Source organism: Asparagus officinalis, chromosome 6, assembly GCF_001876935.1.
Source record: "Asparagus officinalis chromosome 6, Aspof.V1, whole genome shotgun sequence".
Lineage (NCBI taxonomy): Eukaryota > Viridiplantae > Streptophyta > Magnoliopsida > Asparagales > Asparagaceae > Asparagus > Asparagus officinalis.
In genome coordinates this window covers 13,747,116-13,765,633 of record NC_033799.1, presented here as the reverse complement: position 1 = coordinate 13,765,633, position 18,518 = coordinate 13,747,116, and the positions used below count along the sequence as shown (strand labels likewise).

The 18,518-nt window shown below is 34.2% G+C and overlaps 3 protein-coding genes across 4 annotated transcripts; all 3 read left to right on the top strand.

Annotated features, from left to right (window-relative positions):
* On the top strand, positions 1,458 to 5,213 carry LOC109846384 (protein DETOXIFICATION 12-like). Of its 2 annotated transcripts, none has more exons than XM_020415617.1 (6): positions 1,458 to 2,055; positions 2,156 to 2,242; positions 2,855 to 2,884; positions 2,972 to 3,210; positions 3,783 to 3,988; positions 4,875 to 5,213. In XM_020415617.1, exons 1-6 carry the CDS (start codon positions 1,517 to 1,519, stop codon positions 4,944 to 4,946), a joined length of 1,173 nt encoding a protein of 390 aa, XP_020271206.1. In that variant the 5' UTR covers positions 1,458 to 1,516; the 3' UTR covers positions 4,947 to 5,213. The 2 variants fall into 2 exon arrangements, with proteins under 2 accessions (XP_020271206.1, XP_020271205.1); XM_020415616.1 differs by having other exon boundaries at positions 1,468 to 2,055; positions 2,828 to 2,884.
* On the top strand, positions 6,422 to 9,277 carry LOC109844158. The gene is made up of 5 exons (XM_020413118.1): positions 6,422 to 6,630; positions 6,711 to 6,782; positions 7,255 to 7,356; positions 7,460 to 7,561; positions 8,005 to 9,277. The coding sequence occupies exons 1-5, from the start codon at positions 6,510 to 6,512 to the stop codon at positions 9,162 to 9,164; spliced, it is 1,557 nt and encodes a 518-aa protein (XP_020268707.1). The 5' UTR covers positions 6,422 to 6,509; the 3' UTR covers positions 9,165 to 9,277.
* On the top strand, positions 13,504 to 15,969 carry LOC109846408. The gene is made up of 5 exons (XM_020415645.1): positions 13,504 to 13,883; positions 13,974 to 14,114; positions 14,201 to 14,308; positions 14,396 to 14,560; positions 14,652 to 15,969. The coding sequence occupies exons 1-5, from the start codon at positions 13,736 to 13,738 to the stop codon at positions 15,803 to 15,805; spliced, it is 1,716 nt and encodes a 571-aa protein (XP_020271234.1). The 5' UTR covers positions 13,504 to 13,735; the 3' UTR covers positions 15,806 to 15,969.

Genomic DNA, 18,518 nt, shown 5'->3' with positions numbered 1-18,518 from the left:
AGGACGATGCAGTTTTGACCCTGCAAAGATGAGGACGAGAGAGAGACAAACAATTGCGATTTTGCCCTAGGGTTTTTTTCTATCGGGTTCATCTCTCTCACAACAAGTCATAAGTGAAACAAGTTTGAGTTTTCCGCACTAAAACCGAACCCGGTTAGGGAAACAGCAGGAAAAAGGCCATATCAGCCTATTTTTCAAAGTTGAAAAATCGGTCGATATGACCGATATATCCTTGACATTTTCGACTTGAACTTGAAAAACGACATACGACTTGAAATAGTCCAAGTCGTGTCATTCGAGCCATCAAACCGACATATTGGCCGACATTTAAAACACTGGACTAAGGTGGACCACTCAGTCCCATATTACTGTAGCAATCCCATGACTTACATGAAAAGCGCCAAACGGACCATAATTGAAATAACTTATGCAAATTGTGGGGAAAGGCTTCTAATAGCAATTACAATAATTTGAGGTAATAATTTCAAAAGAACTTAAAAATTTTAATGATTTGGCGGACAAAGTTGTGAAGTAACTTTAAGTATTAGGAATCTGATAACAACTTCAATGATTTGAGAGACTAAGTTCAAACTATGATAGATTTAAGGGATAAATATTGAAAATACACTTACAAATATAAATATGCCAAAAAAGGGTTCATATCATGTGCATTTGCGCATCTAAAATTTCTAGTTTTGTGTACAATTTAAGGATTTGGACACCACAGTATTTGATCACTTGTTAATCTGAGCGGCATTGGGGTCGATTGATAGATCGAATGCATTGTGAAATCGGATTTTTTTTAATTCTTCTCTTTCTCCCTTTTTCACATCTAGCTCCCTAATAAAATCGTTGTAGGCATTTTTTTTTGCCATTTCATACATAGAAATCTATCAGGTAACTGAAAGAAATCTATGTACTTTATAGGAAATGTTTTTTCCATGTGCAACAGAGACCACTAATGCACCAGTTAAAAGAAATGATAAGTTTGTAGTTAAAATAGCACAAGGTGGACAGAGTAGGCCTAAGTGAAATTGGTTAGAAGCAATTTAGAAGATATGAGAGGGATTAACTTAATGAAGGAGATAGTACCTATCAGAACTGAATAGAATAATAGAATTCATGTAGCTGAGCATGGAATTTGAAATAAAGACTTTTGTTGTTGTATGAATAACTATGCAATATTGTAGTGCAGGATATCGGTGTATCTATTCCTCGTACAAAACAGGAATCAGTCCTTAACAAAACTAAATGAAAGAAAATTATTTATGTGGATGGCCACAAAATTTGGAACAGAGACTTCATTGCTGTTGTGCGAAGAATTTTGCAACGTTGCAAACATAAATATCACTTATCTATTTCACATATAAAACAAGAGATAGTCCTCAATAGAACTGAATGAAAGAATAAAATTCATGTAGATGACCCAAAAAATTGGAATAAAAACTTTGTTATCGTTGTATGAAGAATTTTTGAGGATATCTGCTAATCAGTTCCTCATATAAAACAGCTAGGAATGGCAAGCGGATTGGAAACTTTATGTGGTCAAGCCTATGGTGCACAACAATATCACAAACTTGGAATCTACATGTACAGAGCTATTTTCTCACTTATTCTAGTTTGCATCCCCATCTCTTTCCTATGGATCACAATGGAAAAGCTTCTATTATTCATCGGCCAAGACCCTCTTATCTCAATCGAAGCTGGAAAATTCACGTTATGGATGATCCCTGGCCTCTTTGCCTATGCCATTGCTCAACCTCTGATGAAATTCCTTCAGTCTCAAAGCTTAATTCTACCGATGCTTATAAGCTCAGTCACAACTCTGTGCATTCATATTCCCTTGTCTTGGTTTTTGGTGTTCAAATATGACTTGGGTATTGTTGGAGCTGCTTTATCTATAAGCATATCATATTTGCTGTATATGTTTATCCTTGGATCGTATATTATGTGCTCAGTTTCTTGTGAACCAACTCGGTCCAAACTCTCAAAGGGGGCATTTGGTGGGATTAATGGGTTTTTGGGAATAGCTTTTCCATCTGCGGTAATGATATGGTAATGTTATCCTTCTTTAGGTTATATGTTAATATTAATCATGTTTTCTTTATTTGAATCAGTTAATGCTGATAGTTCTTTTGTTTAATTGATCTTGTAGTCTTGAGTATTGGTCGTTTGAGCTGCTCATATTGATGTCTGGCCTCTTACCAAATCCAGACCTTGAAACTTCAGTGCTTTCGATATGGTAAGAAACAGTCACTTCTTAGAATTTGATATATTATTAAGATATAGTGTATGTTCCAGAAAATTCCTAAACTTTCGGGTTTTTGCACATAGGCCCCTAAATTTTCTAAATTAGAGAAATCTACCCATGACTTTTGTTTTCACTAAAATATGATGCCTCCCAGGTTGCTAGTTTAACTTGTCAATTTTTCACATAAGACATGCTTTAGACAATTTTGCCCTCATCTACAGATTAGGGTTGATAGATACTAATCAAGAGATATAGTTTTGGACCTTTTAACCTTCATGTTAACACCATTTATGACAATTCACAAGAGTTAATGGTAGTTTTCTCTAAGTTAGAAAGTTTGAGGGATTGTGCGAAACCACCCACAGTTGGGGGTTTTGTGAAATTTACCTTTAAGTTTATTTTTGACTTGAAGTTTTGAAATTAATAACAATTGAATCTGATAAGTTCTTATCGCTATTTGTGACCTGTTAGCATCCTTAAATTTAACTAGAATACCACACACACACGTGTATGTGTGTGTGTGTGTACACATGTGTGTGTGTATTTATTTCACATTACTTTCATTTTGTTATGCAGCCTTACTACTATCTCCTTAATCTACAGCATACCATACGGGCTCGGAGCTGCGGCAAGGTACTGAAAACTATAACGTGTATGTAAATTTTCATGTTTGTTCATGTATAAGAAGTGTATTAAATGTTTTATTCTGAAATCTATTAGCACAAGAGTATCTAATGAACTAGGAGCTGGAAACTCAAAAGGAGCTTGCTTAGCCGTTCGTGTTGTGATGTTTATTACAGTAATGGAGGCTGTTATAGTGAGCATAGCATTATTCTCTACAAGGTATGTGTTGGGTTATGCTTATAGCAGCGAGAAGGAGGTTGTTGATTATGTCAAGGCAATGGTCCCTCTCGTTTGTCTCTCGGTGTTCATGGATAGCCTACAAGGGGTTTTATCAGGTTAGATTTTATCTTCTTGTGTACTTAGGTTAATTATGAAACACACTGTTATGTATTAGTTATTGTAACACTGCTCTTGTTTGATTTCTTGGGCTTTTCTATTCACTTCAATTAATAATTTGACACTATAAGGAAAACAATTGTTAAAATGTTTAAGAAGCAAAGAAAACAGATAAAATGGCTGATTTATAGGTCCTATATTGATTTGAATTTCATGAGTTTTGCAGCTTAAATAGTGAAAATGATGTATTTTATGAAATCTTATTGCATCCCAGTTACTTCATTTAGACAAATGTTATTACTCCTATAGTTGTTATAGATTCTCTGCCATCAGCCATTAGTGCAGTTGATTCCTTGGCAAAATATACCATTGGGTAATTTTCTATTCATATGTGGCCTTAAGGCATCAGAAGCTTGAACCTTTTGGGTAAATTAGTTTTTCGGTAAAAATAATATATGTATTAAAAAATTTATTGTCATAACCAATAGAAAGCGACATTAGAATAATCATGCACAAGAAATTTACTATTCCTTATCTAAATAATTTGACTTACTTTCTTTTCTTTTTGTAGGGGTTGCAAGAGGATGTGGATGGCAACACTTGGGTGCATATGTCAATCTCAGTGCGTTCTATCTAGTAGGAATCCCAACTGCAATATTACTAGGTTTCAGATTTCATATGAGAGGAAAGGGACTTTGGATTGGTATACTCGTTGGATCTACAGTACAAACGATCCTTCTTTCATTATTAACTATTTTCACAAATTGGCAGCATCAGGTTTGTTCCTCCTCAGTTACCAAAATTTCTTATATCCAAATTTTTTATACTTTATGTATTTTCTGACTCTTTTTAGATTTAGTTTCTTTTTCAACAACTGAATCAAATATTAACATTCTCTCAGCTACTTTGAATCTTGACCGTAAACTTTGTTGTTGTGTCATTTTGAACATATTGTAAGCTTCAATTTTCTACATCATATATCTCAATTTTCTTTGGGTTTTTGATTTTTCTGTCAAAACGTCAAACTTATACTTATCGTGTTGATGTATACCCTTCAGTAAAAGGCATAGAAGGGCTATAAGTTTATAAAAGAAGGAAAGAAGGGAGAGACCCCTTAAGATTCTGATTATTAGATTCCGCTTTGTTTTTCCTTAAATTATATTAATCTCCAAATGTTCCTTTGATAGAAGACTAATCTTGATCTCAGAAAACATTACACTTTGTTTACCTTACATTATATTATTGGATAGCAATCATGTCAAGTTCTGATCATTCGCCCCTCGTGAGAAACTCAAACTTGCATGGTTTCCAACAACTTTTTTACATTTTTTTTTTCTTTTTGAAAATGTAGATCAGTTGCCTCAAATAGCTAGTAAAAACATTTTTTTCTGTGTAATCTGACCGTAGACTTTTTTTTATTGTATCATTGCATATGTATTAAACGCCAAATTTATATTAGTATATACCATGTCCCAATTTTCTTTTGCTATATGTCCCACTTCTTTGTTTATATTAAAGTTGGTAGATATATTACAAGGAACTTGAAAAAGTAGTAAAAGGTGGAAAATACGTTTATTTAATAAACAAGAAAAGAACTAAATGTATATGATTTTGATTATTCTATTCATCTACAAATTGACTTGTGGACTGATGTATTTTGCAGGCAAAAAAGGCGAGAGAACTAATTACTAAGGAAAGTTCAGAGAACTCTACAATAGAAAGCTTACTGAAGTGAAGGTATACGTACCATATTGGTGCACTCTGAGGATGAGTTTCTTGCTTGTAAAATGCGAGCAGTGCAAGCGGCAATTTTGGCAAGCTTGTGTTTGTGTTGAAATTGTAAAAACACAATGATCATGTAATCATAGTGTATTAGTTTTGAGTAGAGTATGAGAGGCTATCATGATTTTTTATGTTCTTTCTGAAAACTATCATAAACTTGTAATTATTGAAAACTATCAAGAAACTTCCTGTTGTCAAATAACATTGCAGTCCAATTTTAGCTCTTTTGAGTTTGTTAAGAATGCCACCCTTGTCCCTTTTTTTTTGGGGAAAGTGAAGAGCGCCTTTTGGGGGAAAAAGTTGATTAGGGACTTATTGTTGTATATGCATTTTCTTAGTGAAGCAGGTAGGGAGCTGTTGAATTTTCAAAAAGAATCTTGTGTTGATGTGTCACTCATAATGGAATCTGTTCTTCTTTCTTCCATTATGATTATTTCTATTATGATCATAATATACAAAAAATTTGGTCCTAATAACCACGAGGCCTTGAAATATTTCACGTTACAGGTTTCTTTAATGATTGAAGTACAGGCTGTTATTCTATTTCTTGATGGTTTGTTGGTAGGTTAATTTCTATTAAAAAGTCAATGATTTTGGTGGGATTTTATTTTTCCTTTTAGTGTGTGCATGAATCTTTCTTCTTTCGAGAAACGAGAGGGGGAATTCAGCAAAAGTTGTCAAGGAGTAATTACTTGGAAGAAACAGTCAGAAAGAAAGTTAGAAATCTCATGGAACTAACTTGTATGAAAGGTCAATAGTTCGATTTAGTGATTCATATTTGGTTATCAATCAATTGGAAGTTTAAATGAGAAATAGACGATGATACAATTGCTATTATGCATTAGTTCAAGATTTCTAATTAAGTTCATTATTATTATTATTATTATTATTTGACGTAACTCTTTCTCATACTTTTGCAATTATACTATCCTCGTTTTTTTTAAGTTTCATCTAATTTTGAGGTCAATACAGGTTCGTTTTCATTGGAAACTTAGCCAGCTACTCTTCCACTGACTACTGTTAGTTGCTCCCAAGATTGTTGTCATAGGATAAAATAAAATAAACCTCACATATTTTACATAACGTTTTTTTCCTTCACTTGTATACATCCTTAATCTTTAGCAATTTTCAAATTATCTTTCAATCAGCATATTATTTTTCATATACACACAAAATGTTTTTCTTTTTCACTTGTATAGTTGACCCACTTTTAGCACAAACCGCAATTAATACTTTTCAACGTACAGAAAGTTATTGAAAAATAACCATATAATTCAATATTCAAAACACAACCTAGTGACCTACTCCCTTAGAAAACAGAAGTATAAAAAGTTTCCATTTGGTAAAAAACAGCTTCACTGGCATCATCACTTATTAATTTACCAATAAAATACATGCAGTCCAAAGCAACTACTTAAATTATTAACAACCCATTGTGTGTTTGTTTGTTCAACTATTTAAGCCCTTTGCACAAAGAATTCAAAAGGCTGATCATTTGCAAAGGCTCAGAGAAAACATGGGCTATGAAAGAAAGCTAATGAGAAACGTTAGCAGAGTTGAACCTCAAAAGCTAGGACTAGCTTTCGTTGTAGCATGCTTTGTTTTCTCGATGGCCTTTGTCTCTGTCACAAAGCTTGGTAAATTTACAATTCCAATTTAGTTTTCATTTTTTGGATTAATGTTTTAAATAAAATTTATATGTTCTTCACTTTTGCAGTGGGACTTCGGTTGATGAACCCAATTCAGGCCATTATAGTAGCTAAAGACTCTGGCAATCCCCAGTTATCAGGTATTTTAAGATAACCTGTATCGAGAATTGGAGGGAAAAAAATATTTCTCTTCTTATCGACTGATTGATAGAATTAAGGAAGATAAATATTGTATGTATTAACATACAATATATTTATTTATTTATTTCAATTTTTTTGAGAAAAGGATGGAAGCGAAATCCGAGGACAGGTATGTTTGATGAGCTGAAATAAGAAAAGCCTAAATATACGTTATGATTCTATACCTTGGAGGACTACTTGTTTTTATGGAGATATATAGATCCTTGGATTTTTCTTCCAAGTTTAACCAGTGAAGTTTTGGGACAATCACGACGATAGAAAATAAAGACTTTTGCTGTTTATATGCTAGTGAAACTTGATATTGCTATATGTAGAAATATAATACTACTGCTATGGAGTTGTTAAGTAGGTATCATGTGTTTTGATCCTAAGTTGACTATGCTAATATCAAGCATCTTCTTCAACCTACAGAGAGCAAATTGAAAATCGATTTGAAGGTCCAAAACAATTCTCTGACTCAATCTGAATCTTCAAATCAACAACTTGAAGATATCAAAGATTTCAAGCAACCTGGTAATCCTGAATACCTCTCATAGTAAAGTCTTCATGGGTTTTATTTTGTCTTGCATAATTGGATGATCATTTGGAATTAATGAAACTGAGATAAACCATACAGAGAGAAAATCGAATATCGATTTGAAGGTCCAGAACAATTCTCTGACTCAATCTAATTCCTCAAATCAACCACTTGAAGGTACCAAAGACTTCAAGCAACCAGGTGATCCCGAAAAACTACTCACAGTAAATACTTAAATGGGTTTAATTCTCTTGCATAATTGGATAATCATTTGGAAAGAATGAAACTGAGATAAACTATATATTCGATTTGATTCATATGTCTGACTTTTGCCATAGTAAGGATGAAATTTTGTCCTTAAAATTAAATCAGAATCTGACTTAGAAATGTGTCTGAATTGTGGTTATTGTCAATATAGCTTGATCTATACTCTTGACATGTCAACAATAACACTAATTCAATCAGTTATGTTTGAAATAAAAGTCATCATGAGCATAATTCTCTTACATTTGCAGTTATTTTGTTATGGTACAAGATTACATTTTTTTCTATAAAATCCAGATTCACTTGATATTCAAGCCCTTCATATACATGTCTATGAATTGAATAAACCTACTTTACTTAAGCCCTTATCATTGTTTCAGATGAAATAAATCTGCAAGAGATATCAAAACCATTATGTGATTTCTCCGATAAAAGATCAGATGTCTGCGAGATACAAGACCAAGTTATAGTCCATGGAAATTCTTCATCTGTCTACATCATGAATCCAAAACTACAAGAGTCATATACAATCAAACCCCACGCTCGCAAATTTGATTCGACGGCAATGCGTCGAATAACAAATATATCAGTGAAAGCTCTCTCAAACTATGATGACCCCTTCAAGTGTGAAGTCAATCACTCTATCCCTGCAATAATATTTTCCACTGGGGGGTTTACTGGAAATATGTTTCATGAGTTCACCGATGTGATCGTGCCTCTCTTCATTACTTCAAGAAAATACCATGGAGAGGTTCAATTTCTTATAAGCGAGACTCGCCCATGGTTCTTTATCAAGTATAAGCCATACTTAAAAGCTCTATCTCACTATGAAATCATCGATTTCAACAAGGAGGAAAGAGTACATTGCTATCCTAATGCTGTTATTGGGCTCAAAAGTCATAAAGAAATGAGCATTGACCCGTTAAGATCCCCTAATGGGTATTCTATGGTTGATTTCGCTCAAACAATGAGGAAAGCTTACTCTTTAAAAAGAAAAAGTGCGATAAAGCTAAAAAATAGTCAATCTAAGAAGCCCAGGCTTCTTATCATAGCAAGAAAAAGGACAAGATCATTCAAAAACATTGATGAGATTGTACTAATGGCAAAAGGGTTAGGGTATGAAGTAGTTGTTTCTGAAGCAGACGTTGGGCTCGAAAAATTTTCAAGAATTGTAAACACGTGCGATGTGATTATGGGAGTGCATGGAGCAGGGCTCACAAATATAGTTTTTCTTCCGATGAATGCGATAGTTATACAAATTGTTCCTTTGGGAGGATTGGAGGGAATTGCTAAGCTTGATTTTGGAACACCAGCATTAGATATGAAGCTTAATTATTTACAGTACAGTATAACTGAGGAGGAGAGTACACTTACAGAAATGTATCCTAGAGATCATGCAGTGTTCAAAGATCTCGGTTCTATTCAGAGACAAGGGTGGATGGCTATAAGGAAGATATATTTGGATCAGCAAAATGTGAGTCTTGATGTTAACAGGTTTAAGGGGTATTTGGAACAAGCACTTCAGTTTCTTCACCAGTAAGAGAATATTGATTGATTTTTTATTTTGGGTTTTTTTTGCCCTGATAGAATTGATATTTGTTTTGTATAGATTATGAGAGGAATTGATTCTTATTGAGTATACATTTTTTTGACATGTACATTTATCTCTGTTCTCTATGAATGAAACATACAATACTCTCTGTCGTTTAGTTGCATTAGTATCATGATATGTTGGTATTAGACATTCCATAGGAACAAATAACTGATACACGCAATGTGTTTGAATAGAAAAGCTCAAGATTGTGATGCACTAATACCTGATATATTGATAAACATATTAAAGCCAATTCTCTTAAATGGTATGAGTTCAGTTCAGTTCAGAAAGAAGCAATCATCAGAATTTGATTGTCTTTTTATGATTCCTTGGTAGCTAATTGAGACAAATTAAGTGCTCTCCAAACCTTATGCTACACCTCATTAACTTTAAAACTATTATCATAAACTGATTTTATTTCGAATAAGTCTAAGTTTTGATGTGAAAAGTATGCAAGGAGTGACGAAAGCAAACCTAAAAGAGCCTGTGCAATGTTTCTCCCTCTATATTCCTGAAAACTAAGTGCCTTCTGATCTCTTGATACGAAATAATAGATTTTGATAGAGATAATCAAGTACATTGCTTTACTCGTGCAATTGTGCTTGTCTAAAGTTGCAGAAGTGCAAAATTTTTAGTGCAATGGCAGAAGTTCTGATTTTGCTGCGAAACTTTTATTTGCCTTACGAATATGTTAAAGCATTCTTTTCCTTATCTTCTTTGCAAAGAAATTCAATTGTGCATACTTTTTTGTACCATTTCTCTTTCATAATTTTGAACTCAAAATCATGTTTCTAGCAATAACAAATTGATAATAGTTTCTTTTAACCCTTTATTTTCTGAGAAAAAACATTGTTAGCCCAATTAAATATGAGGCAGGTTACCTAAGCATGTGAAAAACTCATTATTTTTTGAGATGACGACACTAGAAGTTGTTGAACCAGATATAGTGTCACAACTAAACAAGGCCATTGTGCTACACTGTCATGAGGTGTGACCACTTTGATATAAAATGCATAAGATGATTAATTTAAGAGTCTCCATCTAATAACTCAGAGTGACTGAATCAAGACAAAATCATGAAAATGGCATTGAATTGAAATTGGATCCTTACCTTCAATTTCTATTTTGACAGTAGAGAGACTATTTTTTGAACCACAACATCCTGTTATTCTAGAAATGTTAATTTTCATTCTATATATAACTATAATTATATTCTTTGTAAATTGTATTAGTTCTTACTTTTCACTCCACTAAATAATAAATGTTTTTAATTGAATAAATAGTTCTCCTTACTGTCTATCCCAAGTAGTGAGGATCTGAATCTGTTAGGTAGGGCTCCTGTAATTCAAAGTGCGCATGTCATTTAAAATGTCTAAACATAAGTAGAAAAATCAAAAACAGTTTCCACATTTTGCATTAAATTCTTGGCAAATGGAGAAATTGAAGTACAAACTGGACCACGAGGAAGCAACATCCCTTAAAATTTTAGTGGTTGTTGAAGATTTGTCATTTTCGTTAAGGAGTTGTTGAAGGCCTTTGATTTTTCCATAGGAGTGTACCTGAGCAAATAGTTGTAATTTGCTTAAGTACAGCGGAGAACTCCCTAAAATCCTATGGTGAGGGTACTCTACAGAAAATAGTAGGCAGTAAGGAGACCACAACAGTACAATACAAATTTTAAAGTTGGTGATTGAATTGATACAGTAGTATTATTGAACTGATACAACGTTAGTAGTATACCGATATAATATCCTGAATGTATTAGTTTAGAATTGATACATGTGTTAGGATCTCCAGCCTCCATTTATGATTTTCTTCCCAAAATTTGAAAAAAAATTACTAATGAAACTTAGGCACATGCCAATTAGTAGAAATCTGCCACATATATATACCATCATGCATGAGAGAGATTATAGACAAAATCTCACTCTAGCTGGACACCATGTATTCCATGTGCCCAATACAAATAAAAGCAACAACTAAGAAAAGAACCTGAGTTGGGACACATACACGTTCCCATGTTTGAATGTAGTAGTAGTCTTAGAGTCGTGTAATCAAAGACACTTCAAATTTAATTAGATATCCACTACCAAAATCATCTTAATTATGTTATTAAATTGTGTGTTCTTGACAACTCATACACTGAGTTTCATGTGACAATCCTACACCCCTCAAAATTTCAGTAAGAGATTCTGTATTCATTCTCTTTAATTTCCAGTAATTGAGGACAAGTAATAAAACTTTAGCAAGTGTTAAATACTCGAGGGTCTACCTATATTAAGAGCATTGTTATTGGAGATTCAGATCCTTATAATGCAGCCAAATTGGAGATATCACCTCTTTAATCATAACCGTCAGCGATCTAATAATCAATTACGATTTGTTTTTAGGAAAAATATGAGTAGTAAAATTCATGTGGACTACCATGTTAGTTATACAAATGAATCAACCATATAGCTGTTTAGATATTATCTATGTTTATGATTAAACCTAATTTTTGCAACCATACTTTTCTAATGAACTATGACTTTCTACCATAAAGTAAGAAAATAGAAAGCTAGTAACTATTAGGTATATATGGTCAACTCTGTAATGACATGAACTAGCAAATCAATTCTGAAGAACATGCATACTTCTCATTATTAAAGAACTCAAAATTCCATCAATTATTCTCATATAAGTTGAAGTTTTTTAATTATCCACTGTCTGAGAAGAATCTTGGTTTTGTCTAGTAGTAAGTGCATGTTGGCACGTCCCTTAATCAACATAGCTAATAAAATACTCCAACAACCGTGTTGTAGTTACATGTGGATAAATTAGAGAAAATACCCTGAACTTTAGAAAAGGTTTTGCATAAACCCCTAATCTCTATAAACTATAGAAAGTCTACATTTACAGTAAGTGTTACCCTTGTCTGCTAAATATACTTATGATATTATTCTCTCTATAAAAGTAGGTAAGAAGTGAAAATGATAGTTCACACATTTTACTCTATACCCGTACTAATGTCGTCTGTAAGAATTTCCAATAACACACGGGGGGTTTTAGTATAATTTTAAAAGCTCAGGGGATTTCCTATGATCTACTACGTTTAAGGGATTTTTGTGCAAAACTTTCTTGTGAAGCTTACCGTTCAGAGTTCCTTAGATTAATTGCGCTGATGTTCCAAGGAGCAGTTGGAATCGTATTAGGGCCTGGACTGGACTTTAGCAGAGAAGCTTAAATTCTTCACCATCTTCTTCCTAGAATGGGCCAACACATGGCTGCTTCCAAAAGGAGGAGACTTTGTGCTGTTGATATGCTAACCACTTCTAGACTTAAACCACTAAAAGAGGAGTACAACAGCTGGCCCTGTCTATAATAATTCACCTTATAGTATGAAAATTTGGCTAGCAAGTGGTATATATTTTCTTTATAGCTTATTAAACTATCTTACCTCAGCCAATTCCATATTGGCTTAAATTGCATTATTATTTTTTGCAGATTTAATTAATGTTAATACGGTTTACATACATATACCAAGATAGGCAAGTACCAACCAACCGGTTGAAAGCTTCAACTCGTAGTTGCTTATTTTAGAGATCAGAGATCTAGGACTCAAGAAGAAGTTACATAGCGACTCAATTGAGTCTACCGAGTTCTTCGATCAGGGGGAAAATATTTTATATTTTAACTACATATATTATACTTGTAATTAGGTGGAGTGAGGGTGATGTTTCTCCTTACATAATCAGCAATTCAAAAGAGTTCAAATAAATATCATCAATTCACGCCAAATGCATCATCATATTTAACATGTTTAGCTCAGTTATTTAAATGCATATAGTTCTAATTTAGACAAGCATATTTAACATATATCTCATTGTTTCTATCCTTTTGGCTAATCACTCTCTTAGCTTTTTTAAACAATCTATTTATTTGCCAAGGGAAACAGATTAGCATAACATATCATATCGCGAAACATTGTTTAACATCGTAAGTATGAATAATACATGCTTGTGCAATCAAGAATGCAAGTAATTACCTTAAAATTAGGGTATACGGTCCATGCTTAGCGATCGAAAAGCTCCTACCATGTGATGACATATGTTAAGTTTGGGCATTAGGTCATCTTATTATTCCCTATCAAGAAAAAGAAGTATTAGGGTTGTTGAGCTTTCACAATTATATATAACTGAGCAGTAGTAGGTATAAAGTTTATAATACTATGCATAAGCTACATGATTCAAGTTGTGACACGAAGTGAATTCACAAAGAAGACAATAGATATCATGACAAGAGAAGGTACAAAGGGTGCCAAAACTACAAATAGTCAACTAAAGGGAGCTTATATCCCGACCACTCTCCTATAGAAAAATGCAACACACCCCATCATGCATGGGCATCAATAAAACATGGCTAGCTTCTTGTATTTCTTCATATAAACGCTCTCATATTGTTTGAGTTATCTCTTCCTCATTCTCTTCATGAAGACAATTCAGTAGAGTTTCATCTATATCTTGCCTCCAAATCTAAATATGCGGTTCGATCCAAAGTTTGTTAAGAGTTTTAAGAGCTTCACCCCCGTTGAAAACCGAAGATTTGGATTAGGGATTCTTGCGGCGCTCGTGCTCTCAGTCACTTATCTCTCACCATCGGCATTCTACTCATTTCCGTTGTACGATGGTAAGTTCATATTTGAAATATATAGTAGTTCATGTGATAGGAGCTTTGTTTTCGTATAATCCTAATTATTTGGGTTTCTTTTTTTTGCAGTAAATTCACATTCATCGTCGATGAATGCAGCTCCTACAAGTCAAATGACACCTGAATCAATGACTATGAGCAATGTAAATCAATCAACCAATGCTTCTGATACTACGAAAAGAGATCATAATGGTACTCAATTGCTTTTAGGTAAGTCAATATATTTGAAGTCATTTGGTTTTTGTCCATGATTTAGTTATCCTGAACTTGTTTACTTGTTGCGGGGAAACTTACAGATTCAAAGGATGGTGATCAATTGAAAATTCTTCCTGATATCATGGTGTCAAATAATTCTCTTAATTTGACTCGGGAACAGGTTGCAAGCAATTCAAAACTGTTATCAGGTAATTTTTCGCAAAACTTACCAGCAAAAAAGTATCAAACATATAAAATCGCTTCATTTGCAAATTGAGAATTTGTTCTTGTTACAGGGAATAGTACAGCCTCAGATGAGAAATTTACCAAACACAACGATCTCAAAATCTCTAAATTGAAAATGGAGGGAAATTCATCGCTTTCGATGAGTTCTTCTACTTCAAGCAAAACTACTAATACAACTCAGATACTACTTCCAAGCAATTCAAATTCAAAATCAGGTAATCCTCTGTCAATTTGATACACTGAGCATTGAAACTATCTGCATTGTGAACTAAAATGTTGCTAATGCTACAAATTTACTATACACAGTTACAGAGGACACAAAACCATTATGCGATTTGTCGAACAGAAGATCAAACGTCTGTGATATGTATGGCGACATCAGAATCCACGGGAAGTCATCTTCCATAGTTTTCGTGAAACAAACGTCGCAAAGTAATGAAACATACAAAATCAAACCCTACACTCGCAAAACTGACCCCTCAGCAACAGCTCGAGTCACTGAACTAACCGTCAGAGCATCCAACGAGAACGAAACTCCTCATTATTGCACTCTCTACCAAGATATCCCTGCAGTAGTGTTCTCAGTCGCAGGATACACCGGAAACTTCTTCCACGACTTCACTGACATCTGGGTCCCACTTTTCTTGACATCCTACCAGTTCCAGGGGAAAGTCCAGTTCCTGGTTTCCAATTACCGTTCCTGGTGGATGAACAAATATCGTCCTATAGTCACGGGTTTATCGAAATACGAACCGATTGATCTTGACCATGACGATCGAGTCCAGTGCTTTCAGCGTGTAATCGTAGGCCTCAACACCCACGCTGACCTAAAAATCGACCCATGGAGATCGCCGGGTAATTATTCGATGCTGGATTTTAGGAAATTCCTTCGAAAAGCGTACTCACTTCCGCGAGAAAGTCCACTTACGCGAAACAAGAAGAAGAAGCCGAGGCTTTTAGTCATATCAAGAAGCCGGACACGAAAATTCACTAATCTCAAAGAGATCATAAAAATGTCAGAGAAGCTAGGCTTCGAGGTGGTGGTGGGCGAGGCGGAGCAGAACGTGGCGCGCTTCGCGCGCTTGGTGAACACGTGCGACGTCCTGATGGGCGTGCACGGCGCGGGCTTAACAAACTCCTTGTTCTTGCCTACAAACGCCGTGTTCATCCAAATTGTTCCCTGGGGGGAATTGGAGTGGATAGCAAAGACTTTTTTTAGGGAGCCGGCTAAAGGAATGGGGCTGAAGTATTTAGAGTATAAGATTGGGTTAGAGGAGAGCACACTTGTAGAGTTGTATCCTAGAGATAGCCCTTGGTTGAGTGATCCTTTGAGCTTGGCTGGCAAGCATGGATGGGCTTATGTCTCAGAGATATATCTTAGGAAACAGAATGTGAAGCTTGATGTTAAGAGGTTCAGGCCTGTTTTGGTCAAGGCATATGAGCTTCTTCATGAAAACTAGGAACATGAAGCATGTATACTTTTTTTCTTTTTTTTCTTTTTTCTTTTTTATTTTTGGGAAATTGGATGGTTATTTTGTGGTGGTATATATAGATGGATATCCACATTGCCATAATCGTGTAGTCAACTAGACATTAATGAAGAGCTCTCTTCTGCATTTGTAATCATGTCTTATTGAGTACATGATTGTAATTTGTGATGAACAAGAAGTGAGGAATGATGCAAGTTGAGGGAGATATAGTGTTAACTAAATTACAAATGAATCATAACAATCTAGATATTATGGAATAATTGTAATTAGGTTGTTTATAACTCTAAACAGAATCAAAACAAGTCACAAGACCATGACTAGCGTTGTTTTTTTCAGGATTTTGTGGAGAAATGATGTAAATGATTCAATATTTAAAGCTATCTTTATTAGGTAATGCTCAACACTTTCGCAGCTGTTATCAGTAGTTAAGCCTGGATGTAGGAAGTCAAATTCAAATCTGTACTAATTTCCTAATTAATTATCCGTCACTTTTCCATTCCCAAAATTTTCTCAAAATTTTCTAAAATCTGCAAACAATAAAATGTACTTTTCCATTCCCACTTTTGTCTTGTTTTTTTTTTCTCGTTTTTTCTTTTATTAAACGAGCTTGTAGAATCAGGCATACAGTCCAGCAGTTGCACTTAATGAGCTCCTTATACTTTTATTCCTTGGTCAATTTCTTGTGATACAAAAAAATATTACATATAGCAGCACCAACCAATCTGATTTAAATAATTTTTTGCACTAACGTGGAGAACTTTTTAATCATATTATCCAGCATCTACTGTACGATTAATAGTTTATGTTCAGTGAAAAATAGCATGAGCAAGCATCGATATTGGTACATAAACTCTTCAATAGTTTGAAATTAGTTCGTCATACAATTGAAAGAAGTACCGTTAGGTCCTTCAAAATTTTGCTAGCTCTTTCAAATTGAGCTCTGTTCATTTCGTCACAAAATTGAAAGTACCGTTAACTTTTTGGAAAGTGTTTCCAATTATACCCCTCCCTATTTATTTTAAAACTACTTTTTTAGACGAATATATACATCCATTTAAAATAAAGTCCCCTTGGTCAAAAACAACACAAACAAACTTCCTTGTTGCTTCTGTCTCAATGATTGAGCTAGCGAGCAGGTGAGGGTTAAGGTTGTCACTTATGTGGGGCGGCTACAAGTCCACTTCTACCTCAATAAATTATAATTACTACATTATGATTAATCATGAAAATAAAAAAATAAGCATGTATTAGCAAATAAATAAATAATACATGTTTTAGATGCAAAGGGGAAAAGGGGAAAGAAAACCATTAGGCAGCCTAAATGCTTGGCTGGATCCTGTGGGTCTGACTTGTATAACCCCAAACGTTTGTTTTGTTAGTGCGTTTGAAATCATACTTTTTTTTCTTCGTACCCATATTTGGACATGAGTTTCTTTTAACCCCATTGGACATTAAAATTACAACTAAAAAAAGGTAAATTTCATAAAACCGCCTTAAGATTGAGTTTTTTTAGATGACCACGCTAACTTTCAAAAGGTCATAACACCCTCCTTAGGCTTTGGGATTCTCAAAAAATCTTCTTCAACTTTTAACGTTTTTAAAGAAACCTCCCTAACAGCGTTAACCTTAATTTTCACATGGTGGGAAAATTATGCAGGGAAATATTTCTGTTCTGGTGAAAATTCATGCGGTTCACAATTTTTAGAGGGCTTTTTTGGTAAGTGTGGAAAGTTGAAAGGGGTTTCTGAGAAACCGAAAACTTAAGGGGGGTTTTATGACATTTTGCAAGTTAAGGGGCGTTATCTAAAAAAGTCCCAAAGTTAGGGCTGTTTTGTGAAATCTTTCCCTTATATATTTCATGTTGGACTTTTTACTTTACACTATATCCCATAGAACAACAAAATTCCTCAAAATACTAACGTTTGGGGAACATTAATATATAAGTTAATTATGATGCATTTAAAATGGATTTAGTATTTTTTTGGTAATATTCATATACAATATGTTCAATATTATGATACGCATGCTTTTGGAAATTTTCATAATTATTAAAAAGGTATATGGGTCTAAACGAAATCAATTTTCAAACTTTGGGTACTCATGGCCGACTCCCCAAAGAACAATCTTTCCTTCGCGTATACTAGTTCTCAACATGTCACATAGAAAAAAAAAATTCTCAGTTTGGTTGTTAATATGTCCACGTTACAGAAACTATAATTAACCCAATTATTTATTTATTGTTATTATTACTTTTGGCACGTTATTGCATGTCTTGATTCTTGACAATAGCTAGCTGCGAAGTTTTTCTCATGCAATGGGAGTTGGTGATCCAATTAGTTATTAAGGCTACAACATGGGTTTGGTGCAAATTGATCTCAAATCAAGAGAAATCATCTCTTAATACCTAATCTCATAATGATCCTTGATAAATTAGTCCCATACTTGAATGAGGGAAAGACATGACTGTTATAGGGTAATGGGTTTGAACTTTAAAAAAAACTGATGTGGGAAAAAAAAAGGCTACATGTTATGACTTTTCTTGGATACCCCACTTTAGTTGTCAATTATACATATTGCTTTCACTAGCTAGGATGGAGTTCCTTGAAAGACTAACAACTAATACGGTGATTTTGATAGGGCTGTCCAAAAAGCCTGCGATTCGGGCCCGGCCCGGCCCGGTCCA

Bases quoted from the DNA above. Each gene is read 5' to 3' on its own strand.
- LOC109846384 (XM_020415616.1), top strand. From the start codon at position 1,517: ATGGCAAGCGGATTGGAAACTTTATGTGGTCAAGCCTATGGTGCACAA. The intron at 2,056-2,155 runs GTAATGTTATCC...TTGATCTTGTAG, and splicing joins CCATCTGCGGTAATGATATG to TCTTGAGTATTGGTCGTTTG. The intron at 3,211-3,782 runs GTTAGATTTTAT...TTCTTTTTGTAG, and splicing joins CCTACAAGGGGTTTTATCAG to GGGTTGCAAGAGGATGTGGA.
- LOC109844158 (XM_020413118.1), top strand. From the start codon at position 6,510: ATGGGCTATGAAAGAAAGCTAATGAGAAACGTTAGCAGAGTTGAACCT. The intron at 6,631-6,710 runs GTAAATTTACAA...TCACTTTTGCAG, and splicing joins TGTCTCTGTCACAAAGCTTG to TGGGACTTCGGTTGATGAAC. The intron at 6,783-7,254 runs GTATTTTAAGAT...TTCAACCTACAG, and splicing joins TGGCAATCCCCAGTTATCAG to AGAGCAAATTGAAAATCGAT.
- LOC109846408 (XM_020415645.1), top strand. From the start codon at position 13,736: ATGCGGTTCGATCCAAAGTTTGTTAAGAGTTTTAAGAGCTTCACCCCC. The intron at 13,884-13,973 runs GTAAGTTCATAT...TTTTTTTTGCAG, and splicing joins CTCATTTCCGTTGTACGATG to TAAATTCACATTCATCGTCG. The intron at 14,561-14,651 runs GTAATCCTCTGT...TACTATACACAG, and splicing joins CAATTCAAATTCAAAATCAG to TTACAGAGGACACAAAACCA.